The 25,878-nt window shown below is 39.5% G+C and overlaps 1 protein-coding gene and 1 long non-coding RNA gene across 8 annotated transcripts in view; both read right to left on the minus strand.

Annotated features, from left to right (window-relative positions):
• Window positions 1-1,045: 1,045 nt before the first annotated feature.
• On the minus strand, window positions 1,046-1,343 carry LOC124291492. Its single transcript, XR_006902227.1, has 2 exons — window positions 1,314-1,343; window positions 1,046-1,187 (listed from the first exon to the last, which is right to left on the minus strand). It is a non-coding gene; the product is annotated as an uncharacterized LOC124291492 (long non-coding RNA).
• A 2,052-nt stretch (window positions 1,344-3,395) lies between these two features.
• Window positions 3,396-25,878, minus strand: part of LOC124291501 (tripartite motif-containing protein 2-like) — an 87,255-nt gene continuing 64,772 nt past the window's right edge. For all 7 annotated transcript variants that reach the window (XM_046728531.1, XM_046728517.1, XM_046728499.1 and 4 more), the window contains 2 exons: window positions 10,130-10,403; window positions 3,396-5,356 (listed from right to left, as the gene is read on the minus strand). In XM_046728531.1, coding sequence (XP_046584487.1) covers window positions 4,554-5,356; window positions 10,130-10,310 — 984 coding nt within the window. In that variant the 5' untranslated portion in view covers window positions 10,311-10,403 and the 3' untranslated portion in view covers window positions 3,396-4,553. The remainder of the gene's footprint in view (window positions 5,357-10,129; window positions 10,404-25,878) is intronic.

Here is a 25,878-nt window from a genome sequence, read left to right on the forward strand (position 1 = left end):
AATAGAACACTTAAAACACTCAGGACATGAATGAACACTCTGAGCATGAGGCTACATGAGTACTACTCGTTGTGTTTATCGTCATAGGAAAGCTCATTTTCACGGATGACAGTGCGAATATGGCCATATAGTATAAGGATATATGTACAAGTACGCGAAACATTGATTACTTCAAGGCAAAAACGTTCATATATGTAATGATAGTCGGATTGGAACTGTACATAGCTTTATCGGAAAGTTAACGAATGTTAAATTCAACGCCATAAATATAGTATATGTATAGTATTTGGTTAGTATTTCAAATTCAACGTCTATGTATACGGGAATTAAAGTTACTTTAAATAAATTCAAAATAAGCATTATATGAACACTATATAACGCAATTTGAACAAGATTTTGCAAATGCTGTTGCGGCAAATGCAAATATATGCAAATTAGGACATAGATAAGCGTATGTATGCACCACGAGAATTGTCTTGTATAACATGCATGATTGTACAAATTTATGTATTTTGCAGGTAAACTGACGGGCAAAAGAAAGTATACACCCATGTTTGATTGTTCGATGGTAGCCAAGAATATGAAACAAACAACTGATATTCAATGTTGATTTTTATATACCGGCATCATGGTTGTTTTACTCTCCTCGAGTGCCATTTAGAAGTTGGTATGGTGGACAGGAACGATTTTGTATCACATGCTTGATAACGGTGTTGGCATCTACACCGAACGTCTACACCGCTGCAATAAATGAGTTATCTATCTATAACAAGCCGTTCCTGTTCATCATACTTGTGTGGTACACCTTGCAGTTTAACGGTGACTGAATTTTGTTTGTAACGCTGTGATATCGTTTGTTAAATTTTTAGTTAAATGTAGTTTGAAGTATATACTTTCTTTTGCTGGTAGAAATACTGATTTGTCGGCAACTACAAAGACACGGCTTGTTTCGAAATGACCAACAAAGTGTTCACAGGTCATTGCCTGTTACCCTTTTTTCTAAGATATAAATATCCCCCAGTGGGTTTTCAAACGAGAGCGGAGATTCACACATCACGTATATATATTCGAACTTAAGAAATTAAAAATACAATCAAATCCGAAACCTGTATATACTGAAACCTCATTAACCCGAACGCTGCGTTATATGGAAGCCGCGTTAATTTGATCCCTGTATATATGGAAACCTCGTTAACCTGAACCCTGTTATATGGAACCTTTTTTTTTCTGAATCCTGTATATATGGAAGCCTCATTAATCTGAACCCTGTTCTATGGAACCTTGTTTTTTCTGAATCATGTATATATGGAAACTTCGTTAATCTGAACCCCGCATTATTAGCCGTACGAGGTCTGTTCTGGACAGCAGTATACACAAAAGGATACACCTCAATACCAGCGATTGGTTAATTTTGAAATCAAGTTTACTTCACTCGAAACGAGGTTTTCCAGGTTACTAGATTATAACAAAAACAACTGTAAGAGAATAACAATTTTTAATCCTGCCATTATGGCATTTCTGAAATTAAGTTTATGTTATAAGTTGGAATACATTTTTTCGAAACAAAGAGGAACACCCTCAACTTGTCTACTTTTTAAAATAAATAATACTTCCCAAATCCCCAAACTGGGTATGTCACTTTTTCAGGATTGAAGATATTTAGCAAACTCGTCGCTTTGAACTGAAACACCTAAACTAATGCCAACATACGCTAAATCCGTCTAAAAGTGTCGCTGACAGACCTAAGAGAAATCAAATAAGTACATGCGCAAAAAGGAACCATGCCGGCACACTGGAACGTTTAAACCTTACAGAGTTACATCCCTTGAACTGACAACGGCTCAGCAGTTTTCAGCATGAAGGTAGATGCGTATATGGCGACCATTCGACACAGCCTTGAAAATAAATATATTTTAAAATAGATCACAGTTTAAGTACACAGGTACACAAATACATTGTTGGTTATGTTGAAAGTTTTCATGGTGTAATATAATTTATATGAAAACACGCTCTGACACGCGCGAAGCAAGCCATTGTTTCGTGTAAGCCCGATAGGTTACAAAGCTTCATATTTAGATAGTATTGCGGGCTTGCCCAGCCTTTTTAGAAACAACCATGTGTAAACCCGGGCTTTTGTTTATTATGGTGGCTACGCGACTGTCTGTGATAGAATACAAGAGCTTGCTGATTATCGATATATGAGTATTATGAGAAATGAAATGATGAGAGGGTGTATTTTTAATTTATTTTTCTGTCCCCAAAATAATTCCCTGCACACGAAGGTTATACCACATAATACCGAGTTCGAAATTTATTTCTACTTTACCATAAATTTTTTTGTGATGTAGCCAGAAAAAATGTTTAGCCCTTCAGTTCATTTGATTCAACTGTTACGTCAGATATAAATACTTCGTGTTCCTTTTAATCGAGGACATACCCTGCCACGATGTGTGGCAGATAATCGAAAAAGAAATAACAAGCTTGAGTTCACAAATACGTCTGACACAAGAAATACACGTCATTTTAACTTATACGATTTACCGAAAACTGTTTTCCAGGTTATTATGCGTTAATTTACCACTATCCAATAAAAATATATTACCAATATTTGTAATTAATAATCAGTTCAATGTCTGATGTTACCATAGTACTCATGTTACATATATGTTTGAGAAGTGGTTAAGTCTGTTAGGTTCATTGAGTGAGTGAGTGGGGAGTTTAGTTTTACGCCACACTCTGCAATATTCCAGCTATATGGCGGCGATCTGTAATTAATCGAATCTGGACCAGACAATCCAGTGATCAACACCATGAGCATCGATCTACGCAATTGGGAACCGATGACATATGTCAACCAAGTCAGCGAGCCTGACCACCCAATCCTGTTAGTCGCCTTTTACGACAAGCATGGCTTACTGAAGATCAATTCTAACCCGGATATTCACGGGTCAGGTTCATTGAGGGATGCATTAAAAATAATTAGATGTGCATAGTAAATGCAATTGACAGCTCAACAGCAGTTTCTGCTCCACATCAATTACAGCTTGCCAAAAACAAAATAAAAACTGCAAATAAAAACTGCAAATTAATGGCTGCGTTACAACTGCGTGTTTGGCAAACGTTGTAATGAACAAAATCAATATCTCAAGACAATGTCCATCTGCCTACAAATGATACAGCGCAAAGGCATCCGTTGCCAGGGTAACCAAGGTCTTGCATGTTTGTGGACTCAGCAATATTTACAGCTAAATGGTGGCGGTCGGTAAATGATAGAGTTTGGACCAGACAACCCAGTGATCAGCGTCAGACATGACCAAGGTAACCGCAGTGATAATGAGATGAGGATTGATGCTGACATAATGTCTATCATCTTATGTATGTATCTATTTTACCCTTTTCGTGAACACCCGGTGTCATTATTCATTTTCAGTGGTCCATTCATACCATTTTCACAGTTATTTTGCCCTTTACAGTAAAGTCAATGTAAGTTATGGCTAAGCATTACCTTTGCATTGACGTTTTATACTCAAGACCGATGCCAGTGAAGCTCTCATAAAATCAGTTTCATCACCCATAAACCGTCTGTCCTTTGATCGACATTGTTGGTGATAAAGTTGTATTTCTAAGTCCTAATGTCTGCAAGACTGATCATTCGAGCTGTGAAATCCGCTACGTATCGACATGCCACTCCAGTGAACACGGGGTGTCAATGTGAATATATGATTAAAATGGTTGAGAAAACAGTTAAGCAATATCACCACTCCACCTTTCAAACATATTTGACAGGAGACATATCACATGTCTAGCTACGAATGAAAAAGAAGGCCTGAGATAGCTGTGACGTTGTACAGCTTTTACATATCAATGCTTGTGCAAGGTCAAACACCATCATCGGCTCTCCGAGAGCCTTGTCTGATTAATGACAGGCAGGTAAATCAAACACATGTTTGACAATGAAATAATGACGTAATGATATTGACAATATGTTCTTTCAAGCCATACCGACTATTTGCTATGATTTGGTATATGCTATGTTGAACATTTTAGTATCTACATGTAGAGTTATTTAACAAACACATATATATGTATATGCTTTGATAGAAAGGCATGATAGTATTCACATAACACACATCCATACTTTTGAAAAAGAAATATGTATATTCAATACAGTCGAACTCCCTTGTCTCGAACATCTAGAGTTCGAGACAACCGGTATATTCGACACATCCGGGTTAAATTAGTAACAATTTTTGTAAGTTTGTCGGGACCAGGCTCTTAGTTCGAGACAATCGGTATATTCGACACATCCGGGATAAAATAGTAACAATATTTGTAAGTTTGTCGGGACCAGGCTCTTAGTTCAAGACAGCCGGAGATTCGACACATCCGAGACAACGAGGTTCGACCACGTGTCTATTTGAAACAAACCAATGACCTCACAGTCATCGTCAACAATAATCAGAACAAACTTGTATGGCACATTCTTCAGTATAATGTCTATACACAGCTAGTATTCCACTACTCTAAGCAACACTACTCTACTTTAACAAGCATTAAATAGAAATAGCATAGTATACTAATGTATTCAAAGGTTTGTAATCCTCAACATTGTACCTATAAATGCACATTTCATGCCGGTCGTCAAAGTTTGACTGGGTCACAACGACTCGGCCCAGGGGAGAGAACGTAACACATTTTGGTGACGAAAGTCCGTCTTTTGGAGTGAATATCTCCCATAGCCGTCCATTCTTGGTCAGGATGTACACTGTACTGTTGCATATGACAATAGTATTTCCATCGGTGTCTGTGCATAGGCCTTGAAGTGACACAAACGTTTCTTCCGCCGGTAACCGGAACTCGTTCAGAGAAAACGTGCGCAGCAGTTTCCCTTCGAAATGGAAGATTTTAATTGCGCTGTTACCAGCATCGGAGACGATTATCTGTTTGTTTTTGTTCACAGCAACGAAATAAGGATGGTCGAATTCTCTGACATGGTCGCCATAGCAACCGAACGTATGGCTAACACCCCCACTTGGGTAGAGGACGACGACACAGTGTTTACATATATCCGTCACTATCATGTAGTTGTCGGGGCTGATGGCTATTCCGTAGGGAAACTCGAACACATCGTTCCCCCCGAACTTTTCTTTGAATACCCCAGTCACCGAGAAAACCTTGACACACGCGTTAACACTGTCAGTCAATGCTATGCACTCATCCGTCGTCATGGCAATGCACATTGGGTAACTCATTTGTTCTGGTTTGCTTCCCTTAACTCCGAATTTATACTTGAACACGCCCTCCGGGGAGAAGATCTGTATCCGGTGATTCTCTGTGTCGGCCACCACGATGTCGCCTGAAAAACAAAACGCAGTCAGAATTAATAATGTCGTTTTGCCAAGAACATGAAGCATTCACAATGATTGTAGCCTGGTCGTTTATTAAGTTAAGATGCAGACGCAGAAGAATAATCTGAAAAAGACTGAATGAGTGATTGTAGTTTAACGCCGCCCTCAGCAATATTCCAGCTATATGGCGAAGTAGAAGAAGACGAAGAGTGAGTTTAGTTTTACGCAGCTTTTAGCAACATTCCAGCAATATCACGGCGGGGGACACCAGGAATGGGCTTCACACATTGTACCCATGTGGGGAATTGAAACCGGGCCTTCGGCGTGACGCTTTAATCACCAGGTTACCCCACCGCCCCAGAAGAAGAAGAAGAAGAAGAAGAAGAAGAAGAAGAAGAAGAAGATGATGATGATGATGATGATGATGATGATGATGATGATGATGATGATGATGATGAGGAGGAGGAGGAGGAGGAGGAGGAGGAGGAGGAGGAGGAGGAGGATGCAAGAACATTTAGCAAGAACATTTAATGTAGCCGACTTTGCCATCGGGATGAATTATTTGAGTGAGCTGTTTTAGGTTGGTAAGTAGTGCTGGGTGGGTCGACAGAGACTGGCTTTGTTGGTGTAGGCGGATGATGTTTGTTTAGGGAGGCATGTGTGACTGACCTTATTCACAGTTAGTGAGTGAGTGAGCTGGGGTTTACGCTGCTTTTAGCAATATTCCAGCAATATGACGGCGGGGGACACCAGAAATAGGCTCCATTCCACCCATGAGGGGACTCGAACCCGGGTGTTCGGCGTGACCAGTAAACCAGTAAACCACAAGCCTACCCTCATCGTCCATATACACAATACGTCCTCTGCGGAGAATAACCACCTTAATCATTTTTATTTATATGTGTACACCACTACCTCAAATACCAGTTAAATGAAGAATAAATAAATAATCTAATTATTATTTAAAATTATCCGTAAACAATCGAACCTAAGGTGGGTGAGGTGAGGTGAAAGGGGGTTTAACGTCGTACTTGAGAATAGTTCGCTCATATGCCGACGTGCATGGGTGTGTATATGTGGCTGCTTGTACAAGCCATGATTTTGGTATGACGCGGTCGGGGATCGAACCCGTTCTGCAGTGAAAACGCTACCACTATGGTCCGAATTGCACTTTCGTCTAAACAAAAGCATGTAAATCGACCATAGCCCGATATCCCCTCAGAAACACCTTCGTGTTGTATTTACGAACTCAGCTTCACGGTAATAACATTTGATACTAACTGTTAGCCAAAAACGTACCGAACATTTAAATCTGTAGATTTTATTCAACTTATGAAATTTAAATCTTGTTTTTATTCACAAAAAAAGTTGGTTAACAAACGATCATAGTTTCAAATCGCTTATATTGGTTTGTATTACAAGGGGGTAAGCGCAGGAGTTGGAACAGTGAAACAAATGCACGTGCGGTACGTGATGAGCGTTAACTTAGACCAACCCTACTTGATCTCGGTGTTTCATTTTATGTGCATACCCCTTGTAATACAAACCAATAATACCGATTTGAAACTATGATCGTTTGTTAAACAACTTTCATCCCAAGTTGAATAAAATTCTGAGATTTAAATTTTCAAATGGCAAGGTAAAATTATGAGGATTCGCAATCTTAATTTCACTTTATTTGATTTACTTTTTTGTTTAAAGTGAAATTCATCGGTACGTTTTCACCGCAAACAGACTATAGTTGACTTGGTAGTAGTGTTGTATTGTTTGTTGACGACATGAACCTTGCTGGAGTGTTAAACTGAATGAATGGCGAGTTTGATGGAGGCTTCACTGTAAAACACATACACACGAAACAGCTGAACGCCACTCCTTATCTTAGCTGAGTGAGTGAGTGAGTGAGTGAGGTTTTCGCCGCACTCTGTAAATATTCGAGTCTGGACCAGACAATCCAGTGCATGTGCACTCAACAGCATGTGCATCGATCTACGCAATTGGGATACGAAGTCAGCGAGCCTGACCCCGGCCCCCGATCCCGTTAGTCACCTCTTACGTCAAGCATGGGTTGCTGAAGATCAATTCTAACTCGGTTTGGCTTAAAAACTCAACGTTCCTCCAGAATGTCTCAAGGATTGAGTTAAATCATATTTCAGTTTCCACAGACACAAGTGCTTGGTCTGAACAACATGCAGAATACGATTTAAAGACCTTGTTCTTTAACATGGAAACATATAGTTTGTGCTACTTAATTATTTTCCGGGTGGAAAAACAAACAATTATGACGTGTCATGGTACGCCGAATAATGAGGAATCACCTACTCTGAAAAGGTGGAGTGGGTTTGTCTAATTAAAGATTGATTACGGATCAAACGTATACTCGTTGACTTGACGGTGGATCACGTGACCCCACTCTGCGATGCATGAAGCGCTTTATGGTGATTGCGTGTGTTGTGGACCTTGAGTGTCAACCGGTACGTATATAATCCCCACAGTGACAGTTCACTTATATCACAAACACAGAAGATTTTGGGAATCAGTAAATACTGTTTTACATGGCGAGGACATGGTACCACAAGAGGCCGTGAATCAACATTTCACTAACGGCACGTGCTTGTAATTTCATACAGAGTTACGCCCCTTTGGCAAATTGACGCATACCTGTTGGTCAATGTGGTTGTAATTTGTTTAAATGTTTACAGGGTCTTTCCCCCAGCCTGGATGACCACATGGACACATGTCATAATTACACCGTCTTTTTGCACACTTGATAAAAAGTATCTCGTAAAACAGTAAATGTATGGGGTAAAAATTTCACAACCTATTCCACACTTATCTTCAGTTACCAAAAGGCATATTTACCCATTAGCGAGTGAAAAACAATAAAATTGAAACTGTAATGAAACCATCATATATAAATTGGAAAACGTACAACACCGTAAGACTGTGGGCGAAGTTTTCCGAGCGAACTTCTTAGACAAGCCAGTCAATTAAATACGTTCATGTACCAAGCAATAGGCATTAATTAGATGTTAGATACTGACCATTTCTTTTACGTGTTACGTGTTATGTTACAATGGCAAGGTCATTGTGAAAGGGGCGCATGTAAAGGCACTATTTCACACCACACTTCTCTAAAAATACATAATGCATTTCTCTCAATAATACTAACTATCAGCCCTCAGGGAAGCTACCATATAATTAATTTTTTTTTTAAATGCGTTTTTAGATTACAATATTAAATTAAAAAGTTCGAACGGATTAATGCAACGTTGCACTAAATCGACTCTCTCGTCCGAACCATTCGTAACTACTCGTCTCTTTCCGTGACCTACAAGAAGACTCGTACCCCTATCGTACGCCATTATTGCCAAGAATCGTGGCAAACCAATCAAATCGCGCGTAGTAAAATGCATTTCGAAGCATGAAATTGGCGGCACCGTTGAAGCTAGAAACTTCGCTAAACTATGCATAGCACAATTTAAACATAAACTTTTGAGCTAAGGGACCGTTCATAATTTATGGCTAGGGGGGCGATGATGATTTTTATGGAGAAGCATATACAATGTGCATGACCCCCCAAACTTTATGTACAAAATAAGTGACCCCCCCTGCATGTCATGTACAAAATCAATGACCCCCCTCCCCTTCCCATAATTTTAAAGCTATAATTTTAAACATATTTTTATGTACAAAATTGCTGAACCACCCCACCCCACCCCTAGTACGTGTGTACAAAATTGCTGACTCCGCCTAGTTCACGAGAACAAAATGGGTGACCCCCTTAAAATCATCATCAATCATCATCAACCCCTAGCCATAAATTATGAACGGTCCCTAAAGGATCAGAAACTATAAACACTGAAACATATGTACAAAGGGAATGACTGTATTGCCTTTTTGCCCACGGGATATAGGATATTCTAGGAGCCATATTTGGAAATTCAGAGTTATCTCTCCTTGGCAATAGTACTAGACTATTTTCATCTTCATGCCCGTTTGCGCTTAGACTGGGCCCAGTCGTAAACATGACCACGAGAGGGGTACGAGACGCCATCCGGCTTGCCGGAATGACAAGAGTAATTACGAATGTCGTCCGAACATTATTTCAAGCGAACCCCACAGAGTTATGTCCCTTGGAGCACTCTTACTACTATCCAAGGCACAACTTGTGATTGAAACCAGTTCGGCAAACACGGACAACACCGCGTGCGACAGTTTTCGATGTACGGAGCAATTGTTTAAATTCCCTGTATGGCAAGTGTTATCTGCTTGAAATCTGTTCCCCTCGAAGTTTCAGTTATCGATTTCAGGCAATTCGTAAGGAATAATAAGTCTTTTATTGCATCAATAGGGAGCTAAAGTGAGTGCATATGCCCCAGTGTATATAATATAGCCCAAAATTTTGTCGAAAATATGACATAGCGCCTTTAAGGGTTGTAAGAATATGACGCAGAATTTGAATGAACGAAGTCTGTTGTTTAAAGCCGCACATAGTAATATTCCAGCGGTCCGTAATATTCGTGTCTGGACCAGACAAACCAGTGATTAACATCATGAGGATTGATCTACGAAACTGGGATTCGGTAACCTGTGCCAACCAAGTCAGTTAGCCTTGCATGATGCATGACATCTTTTCCCAAATGCGTAGATCGATGCTCATGATGTCACTCACTAGGTTGTCATATATTTGAGTTCGGCGTTAAGCAACAAACAAAACATATCCAATTGGGTCATCCCGACCAAGAACGGTCCTTGGGCTGGACAAATGACCCAGGACTTACCAGCCTTGGTGACCGCCACTCCGCACGGCATGTTGAAATTCCCCTTTCCTTTCCCTTTCCTGCCGACTTTCCGAACCAGCTTACTCTGGTCCAGTTCGGCTTTTGTGCTCGCCTGCTCCGTCCTGAAGAGACGCTTGAGTACGTACATGGCCCTGACGATGATGAGGCTCACGCAGGACATTGCATTCTGGGCTCCGGAACACCGGGTATCGAGGGGGCTGGATTTCAATATCTGATGTCTGGTAGAATCACTGCAAGATCGCGCCTCACATTGCTGAAATACAAAAAGATGGAATATTTAGATCAAAACACAAACGACTCGAACAGGTCAGAATCGGATTCGAACACACAGTCTGTGTCTTCAGTGAGTGAGTGAGTTTGGTTCTACGAGGCTTTTAGCAATATTCCAAAAATAGCACGGCGGTGGACACCAGCAATGGTTTTCACATATTGTACCCTGCGTCTTCAGAGAAACAGCACATTGGTATCTTTCACGGAAGTGACGCACAAAAGCGTGAGACATGCCAAGTCTCGATGTTAACGAGATGTCTTATGCATGGATTACTTCCGTACGACCTTGGGATGATTGACGTCATGAAGCGCCGAGCCGACGTAACACTGGAGTACAAATGCCTAATTATACTTGGACACATTACGTTATCAGTGTAAGCGTCTACATCTGACAAGTAGAGATAGTACCGGATAGGGGGATAGAAGGTGAAGTGACACTGCCACACGGAACCCACTGACAGACCGGAACCTGCTGCAATGTACAGATGTCCACGAAGTATAGACTCTTGTCTACGTCAGGCTTATCAGTCGTGAAAAGTAATATTTTGCAAAATTCATTTTCTTGATCCCTTCTTGTTGGAGTTGGGTTTGCCGCTTCAGAAAGTATTTCAGTTACATCAGAGCATGTTAGCTTACTGTAAGAAGGAACCCCCAAAGTGACGCAAGTCGTCCGTGTTTACCATTTTGGTGACACTGATAAGCACCGGTATGACACTGATAGTGGTGTTCCGAAAAATTGAAATAATCGAAGATTGGTCGAAGTGACCAAACGACCAAGCAATCGATCACATTTTCTCATAATCGAACACATACGATTTTGGAACTGCTGTTTTATTATTTGAAACACTTGACGATGGAACATACCATAAAAGTTGTCAGGGCCTGAAAACTTGTTTTATTCTTAGAAAACTCACTTCACTAGAAGACTCCAGGAAGTTTATGTTCATGATATATTAGTCATCACTTTAGATTATCAAGCTGCATCATGTTAAACATATATCTGCAATAGCAACCAGGATAGGAAAATCTGAAAAATGACGCTGACCAAATTTTTTCGATGATTGTTCGTTGGTAATCAAGCAATTATCAATTGTGAGATTTCAACCACTTCCTAACACTATGACAGGGACTATTTTGGAGTTTTGTATGCCACTCCTGTATAAAGCAATCTTTGCTTCTTCTTACAAGTAAATTTAAGAAATGATGTTTATTTCCAACTCGCTGCCATATCCACGCAGACCCTGTCATGGTCCCAGTTATGTCATTGGAAGGGAAAGACCAGGGCGATGACGTTCGGAAATGCCGAGAACCTTCGTGACCCGAGAGAGTTAATGGTTATGGAAACAAACGGCCTTAAGCAGGACAAGGGTAAAAGAATTAGCATCAGTTGATGTATTGGAACAGGACAACAGAAGAAATAACCCCACAGTCAGAGAAACAATAAAGGCTATATTGGTTAAAAGTAGGTAGTGACATATTGGTTGGCTTCAGGATATACGAGTCGTTGAGAAAAAAATGAGAAATTGTGAAATCGATTTAACAGAAGCTTAGCAAGGAATGTGGGTCAGGGTGATGTCGGTTGTTCAGGCTGGTAGTCATGTTTGGGTTCAGGAAGATCCTCTTAAAGTGACAGCCAAGTAGGCATTCTACAAACCCATATTAACGTGCCAGATGCCACGCTAATATAATGCAGAGTTGGTAGCTTATGAAGTAGATACAAATACACCACAGTAGGGCAATGTGCACGTGGGTTGGGCAGGACACATGGGTTGGTAGAGCAGAATCCGGTTTCGCATTACTTTTCATAACTACACATCTGACTTCTGTGTGGTGAGATGGGCGGCACCTTTCGATATTATTTCATACATTTCACAATACGTCCAATATTACAAGAATACTAACAAAAGGGACAGCTATATTTAAAATGAACAATTGCCATGAAAACACTATTTCAAAATATAAACACCCATTAACAGAACAAATATGAGATCTACATACAAACGAATACCATGTCTCAACTGTCCTCTGAAATAGATTCCATGTGGTGTAAAAGGTAATCAAAATCACAGCATATGTACTAAGATATAGCATTATTTTATGAAAGGATCAAAATAACATGATATAAAAGAAATCCACAAAAGACAAAACAGATTATTCACAAAATTGTCCACTTATTTGAGATTATTTGCTCTTATGTTCTTTTCCAGACGAAAGGAGCTTTGACAGGCTTAAATGCAATAACTGGGAGCTGCATCCCAGGAAACCGTCTTTGGCATCCATAGCTTGACCATGGCTGCATCTAAATTCCTTTCTGTATTTCATGTATTGATCCACGTGACACATCAAGATGTAGGTTGTCCCAAGTAGATTAGACGTTCCTCAAAGGTTTCATTTACTGAAGCCAAACACTTCAAACACCGTTGCTTGATTAAAGCCAGAGGATGCAATCTAGAAGAACCGCTAAAAGGATGTTGCCAACATCTCCATCCAAATCTTAATTGATGTCAGCCGGTTTAAATGGGAGGAATTGTTGATCTCATGACGAGGTCATTTCTAATTTGTCATCTAATCCAAGGTGTGGCCATGGCTCCTGATTCCCCAATCATCCTGATGATATCTACAGTTCTCATCTCTTCCTGGAAAGGCGCCGGAATTGGGATCGATACCAAAGTCTTGGAACATAGCGTTATCGGTCTGTTCTCATACATAGTTAAGCATCCCGACTCCTACACACAAATCTAGGGGCAACATTTCTGACATCCCTGAATGACCCAGATGGATGTGTGGGGCCTCAGTCCTGATCAAGATGTCACAAAGCCAGCATAACGAGATTTGAACGTGACCGGAACAAATGGTTTGTCACAGAACCATTTGGGCATACAAGGACATATAGACATTGTGGCGATGCGGCTTGGACCTTTGAAGAGTATTTGACATTAACGAGAAGATCACGCGGCCATTTTCTCCCCAGTGGTCTTAATTAAATCTACGTAGATTGTAAGTGGAATTAGCCCTTTTTCTAATGGTGTGAATGGACTAGGTAACCTTTGACCGTCATCACGTCTCTGCCACCTGATGCAACTACCCATAAAATCAATCACCACATATGTCAATCACACTGTTTACATTTATTAGCTCAAATGGATGACTTATTGATTAGCTAATCTGATGGGATTAAACACTACTTTGTCCCGTCTGCTAACCTTTCACTCAGTGCCCCGGGCACATCGACGTTGTGTGTGCCATGGGCACGGCGTCAAGTAGGATGAACGTTGATTTACCTAAGACTTATGTCTAGCTGCCTGTGTCTACACCACGGGAGTAAAACAACGTCTTTTCTTTATAGGAATTTGAATAAAATATTCACTGAGCAAAATTTTAACTGAGCAAAATTTCAACAAAGGGCAACGTAAGGCATGCAGCTATATGAGACACCAGCAAATAAACCAGTGTGAGTGAGTGAGTTGGGTTTTACGCCGCTTTTAGCAATATTCCAGCAAAGTCACGGCGGGGGACACCAGAAATGGGCTTAACACATTGGGGAATCGAACCTGGGCCTTCGGCGTGACGAGCGAAAGCTTTAACCACTACGCTACCCGCCGCCCCCGTAAATAAACGAGAACAGATAAGCCGAATATACTAGCAACGTGTAAATAACGAGCAATATGAACAGAATGGGTGAGTGAGCAAATATTTGACACTATCAAAGTCATATGGCTAGATTATTACTTGACTGTATTCGGCTTGATTATTCTCGCTTATTTACAGCCGGTGACATACAGCTGGGTTATTACTGTCACCGCCTGTAAATAAACGAGAATGTACACGCCGAATAAACAAAAATATGTTAAACGTGAGGAAGCGGGCGAATACTGGACGGAGTCATGTTCCATCTATATCAAAGCGGCCAGTAAATAATTGAGTCTGCACCAGACCCAGTGAAAGCATGATGATCGATCCACTCGATTTGGGCTCGATGACTCGCAATCAGCCGAGTGACCAAACCTCTTAAGTTGCTGTTGCGGCAAGCATGTTGGGAAATTGTTGATCCTCGGAAAATCCACAGGGTACAGTGAGAAGCATGGTTGTTGTACAAAGGCATTAGCACAATCTGGACCTTATTTCAAAGAAATTATATAGGACAGATCACAGTTCCATGCGCAATGAGAGCCAGTAGGCCTATATCACTGCATACGAGACACAACTATGACTTTAATCAGAAGATTTACACCTATAGTCCTTTTCACAATATAAACCATTCAGACGTGGCTAGAGATCAGTCCATCAGCATTATTGTTTCAACTATAAAACTTTCTAAAACGTTTGAATCCGTAAACTTTAAACTGAATTCGTATCTTTTTTCGAGAAGGATACCACTTGTATGAGGCAGTCACTTGGGTGAGGAAACTTTGCAACTACTACTTGTACTATAAATTCATCATCATCAGCAGCATCAGCATCAGCATAAAAAAACATCAACATTATCATCATCGTCATCTTCATCCTTATTGCAAACAAGTATGACATCATGACTGCCCGTAAAATAACTAATACATATTCAAATTAAACGAAATTTTACCAGAATATGCAAAATAACGCAGCAGCAGCAAATGATAGCCCACTGACTTCGTTTCTTCTATTACTCGATCTCTCTGATCCAGAGAGTTTTTTTTCTTACTTTAAAGACTCATATCAACGAAATGGAGCCTGGAAGAAATGTACTGCATTTGATTGGTGCAATTGGCACCTGTTTGTGTATTGTTCGCAGGGAACATCAGGTAAATTTCAAACTGGAACCAGCTTTTATAGCTTAAAAATAAGTTAAATGATGCCATGATGTTTGGGTTCAACGGTCAATACTGAACTCACGCTATGCTGATGTGTGAACCACCTGCCACGCTGACCCAAGCACATAACAGATTCAGTGTAGACACGTGGTAAACATTGGCAAGAGGGTAAACCAATCGACGTTCATAGCCGAAATGTCAAATTTATGAATAAACAATGCCATGTCATATTTTAAAGTTTCTTTTCAACGCATCTTTTCATTACTATTTTGACAACCAGGGTCAATTACACAAAAATAAGTAATGCCAATGAAGAAGGCAAAATCATATACATACCAGCACTGGTATTTAGTGTTTTCAAGAGGCAACATTTACACAAAAGAATAATAATATTTTCCGATTCCTGATTAGTTTTTTTAAGTTTATTAAACGCGTACGAGTTCATCAATGTAACTGAGCTGAGCTGAGTATGGTTTTACGCCGTTTTTAGCAATATTCCAGCAATATCACGGCGGGGGACACCAGAAATGGGCTTCGCAAGTTGTACCCATGTGGGGAATCGAACCCGGGCCTTCGGCGTGACGAGCGAACGCTTTAACCACTTGGCTACCCCACCGCCCCCATCAATGTAACTGCCGGACAGTGTAAATCAATGTGTTCACACTGAATCGAACGCGTGTCTTTGGACTTACCAGGAAACACTTGTACCGTTGTACTATCGAGCTCTCCCATTAGCAAGACAGATACCTTATAACCTTAAGAGTCTCGAAAGTTGATTGTAAAAAGGCAACGTTTCGTAAGACACGATTAACTATGGAAATGGAAAATGTATGCTGCAACCAGCATTGTATTCACATACAATACAAAAATACCGAACTGACAAGTGGAAGTTCCTCAATCTGACATCCTGAAGATTGCGCAAGATCTTATCTGTTTGACTTGAATATAGAATCAGCGAGTATAAAGTTTCCGTATCGTTCAGACCTGCAAATCATGTTCTGCCATGTCTGTTCTGATGCTTACAAACAGTAAAACATATTCGTCTATCTTAATGACATTTATACTATCTCGTTGTTTGACTTGAATATACAATCAGCGAGTATAAAGTTTCCTTATCGTTCAGGCCTGCAAATCATGTTCTGCCATGTATATTATGCTTACAAACAGTAAAACATATTCGTGTATCTTAATGGCATTTACGCTTTTTCGTTGATTTTTTGCGTCCAGAAATAGAAGAAATTGCCAGGAATATTTTATTGACTGCCATTATACCGAAATCAGCATGGAAGTGAGAGATGTTGTGCTCACAACCAATCTGGGCAGCAGCGTTATTGTTTTTTGACTCACTTTAAGACAAAGTAGTCGTAGGAATGACAAGGCAATCAATAGAGCCAAGGACGTCATTCACAGTCTTGAGAAGTATCAGAACAATGGGGGAGGGAGGGGGCCTGTTGGTATGGGAACTCTGAGAATAAGACGAGCAAAGATGGAGATGGTTTTAGTTCAAGCGAACGGAAATGATTAATGTGCATGGAGATCTCTCAGATTTTCCTTCTGGAGAAAATATATTGGTATTTATTCCACAAATGCCCATTTTTTATCAGCAGGAACTGAGTTTTGGTCAATACTGGTACATTTTCTTGCATTCAAATTTTTGTTGCGTTCTCGAAAGGAAACGACTCAGAATATTTCCAGTTTGAGGCGCTTTTCAATAAATATTTAAAAACAAGATTGCAAGTTAAATAAAGTGTGACCTGGATATATAAATAACACATATAAACTGGATCTAGGGTTCGAAGTATGTTTTTCATATGAAAAGATCAAATCGTTGCCCTTACGAAAAACATTCAGGATCGACATAATCAGGTGCAAAGAAATTGTTAGAGGCAGACTAATTTTATCAGATTAGATATATCAAGCATTAGTGACACCAGTACATTTCCCTATACATGTATATAAGATAAACATAGACACATTGGCTATGAATAAGCGGCATCACGCTATCACCTACTATTCAGTAAACTCAAGACTGCTATTTTCGATGCCAACATTGACGGTATCTTCATATCCAATGTTTTTGCAAGAATTCTACAAGATTGATCCTCCCTGGGGATTGCAATCGATTCCGAGCTGAACAAACAAAGGAGCTGTGATCATAGTCATTGAGAAAAGATAACTGTGTTACCATAAGACCATCAGTCCAATATAAGCTGCTCAGACAGACACACACGTCTTAGCGTGAGGACAGAAACTGCGGAAGGAAAGTATTTTAGACAATTCCCGGTGACAAAATAGGACAAAGTCACAATTTCTTATCATACTCTGACATGGGTTCTGGAAATGAGACCTCCGTCTCCACTTGGAACGATATCCTTGGCATGTTCTTGACGAAGTGACGTTAGAGGATACACATCCATAATTCTCCTTGGTGATGCGGAACAAAGCGCTAACATACATCATTGTAAACACATGTGTTTTATGAAAACGTTAAAAGAGCAGGAATTTCAATGCCCTATCACTTGCAAATGGGGCTCTATGGCCCAAAGCTCTCACATTTGCCGTTCAGTAGTACTTACTCCATGAAGACACGAGGATTCTTGCTGTCATAATTTTGTGGAGTTCTTATATTTAATGATTTCAAAGTTTCTACCGACACGACAGGGAAGGCGTACTTATGTATGTTTATGGGCTACGAAAACCATCATCACAATGTATGTCGCAATACGTTTCGGGCAGTTCTCAACATCGAAATCAATACAGAGAATGAATTTCAAGCTTTATGGCCACCAGACCAAGTATGACGTCATATATCTGCATCATGAAAAACATACCGTTTCCGATTAGTTCAAACTTCAAATTAAACGCTGTTAAATCTTCAGGTACGTTAGCTTTTGCTTTGCCTGCAATCTCACGTCAACAACCACAGTTCATAACGCCATCGAGTAGGTGCATCTCATATTCCTCAACGATATACTGTTTGTCTCGACATGGGCGCGACCCTTGAAGATCCGGGTTAGAATTGATCTTCAGTAACCCATGCTTGTCGTAAGAGGCGACTAACGAGATCGGGTGGTCAGGCTCGCTGACTTGGTAGACACATGTCATCGTATCCCGATTGCGTAGATAGATGTTCACTGTTGATCACTATCTGGTCCAGACTCGATTATTTACAGACCGCCGCAATATAGCTGGAATATCGCTGAGTGCGGCGTATAACTAAACTCAATCACTCACTCACTCGACATGGCGCCGGGGGTAGCCTGGAGTTTGAATCGTACGCTGCCGTTCATGCTGAAGACTTGGGTTCGATTCCCCACATGTGTACAGTGTGTGAAGCCCATATTGCCAAAAGCGGAGTGTATACCATACTCACTCAGTGTCTCGACATATGCATGCATATAAGAAGCTATGAAGAATGAATGGACGAAGAAATGGACTATTTTTAACAAGCATACTGAAAAATATATTTTTACCATCCATAACAAGCCCAAATCGTGAAAAGCAAATTGTATTCTCCTGACATTCATTAACCCAAATATGATGATTGATTATGTTGTAAATGAGGCACATTCTCTGACCTTGATCTGACCAGTAATATGACAGAGTGATGTCATGACAGTACAATGCTTCCGTATCGATAAATGACAATCACTAATAACTTCTCTGTCTCACATCGCTTCAGGGTTAAAGAGAGGAATCAATCAACAACTTGGAGTTTTTTCGGACAATGTAAAACACGCCAGCACGACAATTCGAAGGATAAATCACTCGGTCTATTTTCTTTCCAAAGCGTTCTCGATAAATGAAAGGTTGCAGCAGGAGCATGGAAGCCGAAGTGCCAACTCAAAGATATGTGATTGAATTGAGATCTGACAAAAACAGACCTGGGTAAAGTCACTCACTGTTGACCATGCAGATGACATTACTAATCCTTTCCATTATTTTCTTACGACTGCAAAACAATTCATCACATATATTTATCCTTTATTTCAAGAGTTTGTGACAACGGTGTGGCAGGACACCGTCGCCTTCTAGCGAACACCTGGTGTCATCACTATTTGGCACTGATTCATGTGTCCACAAGCACACGCTTCTGCTACTGTAAGAATTGTAAAATGGCTCTGCTGGACGGGATTTTCTTATGACCTAAGTCCTTAATCCTTGTAATATTTGGGGACGTGTATCATTAATATTGATATAATTTGATAACTTTCAAGATACTATCACTATCTGGTGAAATAAGGTCACTGTATATTCTTCTAGACAAACACATTATTGGCACACGTATTGGTATGGTATAGAGAAACAGACAAAAACAGCAATTGAAAGGATACTCAAATACCTCACAATCGCAAAACATTTTAATGGATAATCGATATTAGTATTCCTATGTATGAGTATAAGCATAAGAAATCTCAACGATTCTGTTGTCTTATATGAAAATATATAATAAATTTTGCTTACCCTTTCCTAGGTACAAATACAGTCAACAACGGTTATAACGAACCAAAGGGATCACTAATTTTAGTTCGTTATAACCGTAGGTAATGGACGAGGGGACCTAACACCATGGCCAATAACGTTGCTTGGCGTTTTGAATCAACTCCATCATAAAAAGGGTCTGCCATACCTGAGAAACACAGATAAGACAGGCTTTAGATCCATTAAACAAAACTGTTGATCTAACACAGTGTTTGTAGCCAAAGCCGTCTTCTGAAAATCAATATAGTACAAAACACCAAGCAACAATAGAAATTACGTTTATGGATAATTACGGTACAAGCACAACTCGATAATCAGCCTCGGTAGCACGCCAGAAATGCACAATCGGTTCGTTTGACTGTCTGAGATACAGTTTTGTTTGATATTAATGGGATGCGGGAACCAGCATATAAGTCCGGAAGGGATGTTGCTGACAGACCAAGCTTGGAACCTGAATGGGCAAACCAGTTCTGATTTAATGGAATAACGAATACACCTACGCAGACATTATATTTTTAATGTCATATTGACAGCCATTGATTAGTTTATGACACACTATTACACATCAGGCAGGCTGAGTGCGATGAGAGGCAAGGTAGAGCATGACTAAACACGTTGTTGATCACTATTGAACGGCGGTAACACAGCACAGACAGTTTCAAACATGCTTACTGTATTATGAGACACTTTTGAACGGCAGTAACACAGCACAGACATTTTCAAGTATGCGTACTTTATTGAACGGCGGTAACACAGCACAGACATTTTCAAATATGCTTACTGTATTATGAGACACTTTTGAACGTCAGTAACACAGCACAGACATTTTCAAGTATGCGTACTTTACTGAACGGCAGTAACACAGTACAGGCATTTTCAAATATGCTTACTGTCTTATGACACACATTTGAACGGCAGCAACACAGCACAGACATTTTCAATCCGCTTACTGTATTATGAGACACATTTGAACGGCAGTAACACAGCACAGGCATTTTCAATCCGCTTACTGTATTATGAGACACATTTGAACGGCAGTAACACAGCACAGACATTTTCAAATATGCTTACTGTATTATGAGACACATTTGAACGGCATTAACACAGCACAGACATTTTCAAATATGCATACTGTATTGTGAGACATTTGAACGGCACTGCCAGTAACACAGCACAGACATTTTCAAATATGCTTACTGTATTATGAGACACATTTGAACATAGGAGTAGGCACTGTTAAATATCCTCAGTATAGTATTGGACACCATACGGAATACTTCAACAGTATTCAGCGTAAACATTGCAAAATGACTGAACACAGAATGAGACTATACTGAATAACTCAAACGTATTCCAACTATACACTACTTAATGACTGAACACAGTATGACAGACAGACAGACATATTTATTTGTATATGTGGCCCTGAGGCCAATAGTACATGTGTACAATAATAGCAGTGCATTTATGCGCAACCTGTAAATACGCGAGTTATAGGAACATCAATAAATCCATAAACACCCATTCACAATTTACATTTTTTCTCTCAACATAAGTATGTGGTACAACACAAGGGCTAGCTTAAACAACAAGTCAATGTTTTCTGTGCGAAGTAGCATACAGAATTTATGTCTCGACGGTTGGTTATAGAAAAAATAAGGCAAATATGTTTCTCTTATTTCTAAATATTTCGGGCATACAAGTAATACATGGTACTCATCTTCTTGCGATAAATTGCAGAATCGACATTGGATATCTATTGCATTTGAAGTTTTGGCAAATCGCGCCGCTTGGACTTTGAAGTTGTAAGCGTTACATCTAAATTTAGTAAGCGTACGCTTAAGTTGTGGTGATTTAATCTTTGAAAGGTAAATTTCTGTATTAATACAATATTTATATTCTGAATAAAAGTTGACACAGGTTGATGACGTTATACCAGTCCTGTTGATAAATGTCTTTGCATCTCTGCTTGAATAATTTGATGAAATATTGTGTATTACTTACATTTTGGGCGATCCATACATTTCCAAAGCCATGACTAAAAAGAATAGTTCTAATGACTGAACACAGTATGAGACTATACTGATTACTTTAACAGTATTCAAGGTAAGCACTACTTAATGACTGAACACAGTATGAGACTATACTGATTACTTTAACAGTATTCAAGGTAAGCACTACTTAATGACTGAACACAGTATCAGACTATACTGATTACTTTAACAGTATTCAAGGTAAGCACTACTTAATGACTGAACACAGTATCAGACTATACTGATTACTTTAACAGTATTCAAGGTAAAAACACTACTTAATGACTGAACACAGTATGAGACTATACTGATTACTTTAACAGTATTCAAGGTAAGCACTACTCAAGGTAAGCACTACGTAATGACTGAACACAGTATGAGACTATACTGATTACTTTAACAGTATTCAAGGTAAGCACTACTTAATGACTGAACACAGTATCAGACTATACTGATTACTTTAACAGTATTCAAGGTAAGCACTACTTAATGACTGAACACAGTATCAGACTATACTGATTACTTTAACAGTATTCAAGGTAAAAACACTACTTAATGACTGAACACAGTATAAAACTATACTGATTACTTTAACAGTATTCAGCGTAAACACTACTTAATGACTGAACACAGTATGAAACTATACTGATTACTTTAACAGTATTCAAGGTAAGCACTACTTAATGACTGAACACAGTATGAGACTATACTGATTACCTCAACAGTATTCAAGGTAAGCACTACTTAATGACTGAACACAGTATGAGACTATACTGATTACTTCAACACAGTATTCAGACTATACTGGTAACAGTACTAGGTAAGCACTATGACTGAACACAGTATCAGACTATACTGATTACTTTAACAGTATTCAAGGTTCACTACTAATGACTGAACTACAGTATCAGACTATACTGATTACTTTAACTGTATTCAGCGTAAACACTACTTAATGACTGAACACAGTATGAGACTATACTGATTACTTTAACAGTATTCAAGGTAAACACTACTTAATGACTGAACACAGTATGAGACTATACTGATTACTTTAACAGTATTCAAGGTAAACACTGCTTAATGACTGAACACAGTATCAGACTATACTGATTACTTTAACAGTATTCAAGGTTAGCACTACTTAATGACTGAACACAGTATCAGACTATACTGATTACTTTAACAGTATTCAGCGTAAACACTACTTAATGACTGAACACAGTATGAGACTTTACTGATTACTTTAACAGTATTCAAGGTAAACACTACTTAATGACTGAACACAGTATCAGACTATACTGATTACTTTAACAGTATTCAAGGTAAGAACTACTTAATGACTGAACACAGTATCAGACTTTACTGATTACTTTAACAGTATTCAAGGTAAAAACACTACTTAATGACTGAACACAGTATGAAACTATACTGATTACTTTAACAGTTTTCAAGGTAAGCACTACTTAATGACTGAACACAGTATGAGACTATACTGATTACTTTAACAGTATTAAAGGTAAGCACTACTCAAGGTAAGCACTACTTAATGACTGAACACAGTATGAGACTATGCTGATTACTTTAACAGTATTCAAGGTTAACACTACTTAATGACTGAACACAGCATGAGACTATACTGATTACTTCAACCGTATTCAAGCTAATCATTGCCGAAAGCCCATGGTAGTACGCTCAAATAGTTATGACGTACTGTAGACCATTTCGGAATATAAGCAACTATATGTCATCGGTAAAATAGCCTGCGGTCGTTCTGGGTAGTATAGATCCATAGTACTGTATGACTAGTAATGTTGGGATCGAGATGTCAATGTCTCTGACATCCACGTGTGTAGGCCACTTGATGTAGCTGGCTTACTCTATCACAAACTTCCTCACTCACCCAGCAACCCATCTACAACTATTCAAAGAACGTAGGTCTATACTAGAATATAAAGCATCAACGCCAGCGTGTCTATTGTCCGCCTAAACAGATTCTATCGGACTTCAAAGCCAACTCAGCAGTGACCACAAATTGATCACTGACAGTCAGCCATGACACCAGGTGCTCGCTAAATCATATCCCCAAACCCTAACCAGATGTATGCACGATGTAAACTTATGTCACATTGTGGGAGACTGAAATCCAACTTGGCTCAATCTATTTTAATCACACTGCGTGACTATAATTGCAAAACATATCAGTTATGTATCCTCAAGACTTACCCATTTCTGGTGATATTGCTGGAATATTGCTAAAAGCGGCGTAAAACCACACTCAATCACTCACTCCTCAAGACTTAGACATGAAAGACTGACGATCCCAAATTCACGGAAATTCAACGGAATGTTTGTCAATCAAACTTTAGAGGCATACACATTTTACGATTATTTTCGCCCGCAAATGATTTTGGGGGGGATACAAGCTTTTCCTACAGTTGGAATCGTACAATGGAGCTATCTTACAATTCTACGTATGGTATTCTCGATTCTGTTTGACACTAGGAAGACTGTGACCAAGTCCTTCTAGAATAACTATGAAATATTGATACCATACCTGGCAGTTGTGATACAAATACATGCAAAGCAAAGAAAGACTGAAGCCTTTCTCAAAATCGCACTCGCAGGGGAACGGCCATGTTGAGTATATTCTTTTAACGTATTTGTACCTTCCATATATTGTTTCTATTTGTTTATCAGACCTTGAGACTAACGGAATCAACGTTTACCACACACGCAGTGGGAACGCATCCATTAATTTGCAGTTTTTATTCTGTTTTGGCAAGCTGTGATTGCTGGAGCAGAAACTGCTGTTGAGCTGTCAATTGCATTTACTATGCACATCTATTTATTTTTAATGCATCCCTCAATGAACCTGACCCGTGAATATCCGGGTAAGAATTGATCTTCAGTATCCCATGTTTGTCGTAAAAGGCTACTAGTGTTTTAGTGTCCAACAAACTGCCTTGCATAGTCGAAGTCTTCCTCCCATATATCTTAACATTAGGATTTTAATTGAAAGCAGTCCTAATAGGTAACTTTATTTGCATATTAATTGAATCACAATTCCAAATTTCTTGGATTAGTGTATCACATTCATACTGCTATCTAACTTGTCATTTTTCCTTTATACAGTCTAGCTATGTCATTGGGTGGTCACCAGTGAAGATCTGGGTTAGACTTGATCTTCAGTATCCCATGTTTGTCGTAAAAGGCGACTAACGGGATGTGTAGGTCAGGCTCGCTGACTTGGTAGACACATGTCATCGTATCCCAATTGCGTAGATCGGTGGTCATGCTGCTGATCACTGGATTGTCTGGTCCAGACCGCCATATAGCGGGAATATTGCTGAGTGCAGCGTAAAACTAAACTCACTCACTCACAGGCCTCGAACAGGACCAAAGCTGAGATTGTATCCACATTATAGGCCATAGACATTACCTTATGGCCGAGACTGGCAACAACCTTCCACTGTCAATCAACCATAACCTGCACGGCAACAGGAAATCTGTTGTAGCACATGGCCAAATTTAAGTCGCACATTGATCTAATTTCGTTCAGAACATGTCCCAAACTGATAAAACTGCCACTCGCTACAACTGAGCACATTGGAGATAACAACAAAATAAATGTGATAAACGGTCTAACAAAGACGTAATGCTCGCCGGTTCTACTAGTCTTTGAAACGAGGTGCTATGTTCAAATAATGCGTTTGGGGAACAAGCTGATGGCAAGGTTACCATTATTTGGAGATACCATAAAAAATTGAAAGATATCTTCGTTTCTCGTGTATCAGCTCCTGTCAAAGATAAGCTTATCTATATTCCATTCACAGACCCTGCACAGCTGGGAGGATTTCACTTTTTAGTTACAAAAAAAACACTCAGGGAAAGAAAAATGGGGAGTGTGTTTTTTCTGGTCAGCTCTCTGGAACTGTGATTGGATTTATTTTACAAGATAAGTTGGAAGGTGGAATTAGCTATGTTTAGTCAACACGCCTTTTCCCTCGCTCGGATGTAGTTAGTGCTTGAAATAGATCTGACTACCCCGTGGATGATATGGATTTCGGACATTATTTCCAACGTTAACGTCAATTTGGACACATGAACAGCAATTGAATTTTTAGTCGTGACGTCTTCCTGTTATAAACACCCC

Source organism: Haliotis rubra, unplaced genomic scaffold (genome assembly GCF_003918875.1).
Source record: "Haliotis rubra isolate DU_JTF1 unplaced genomic scaffold, ASM391887v1 Scf113, whole genome shotgun sequence".
In the NCBI taxonomy this organism is placed as follows: Eukaryota; Metazoa; Mollusca; class Gastropoda; order Lepetellida; family Haliotidae; genus Haliotis; species Haliotis rubra.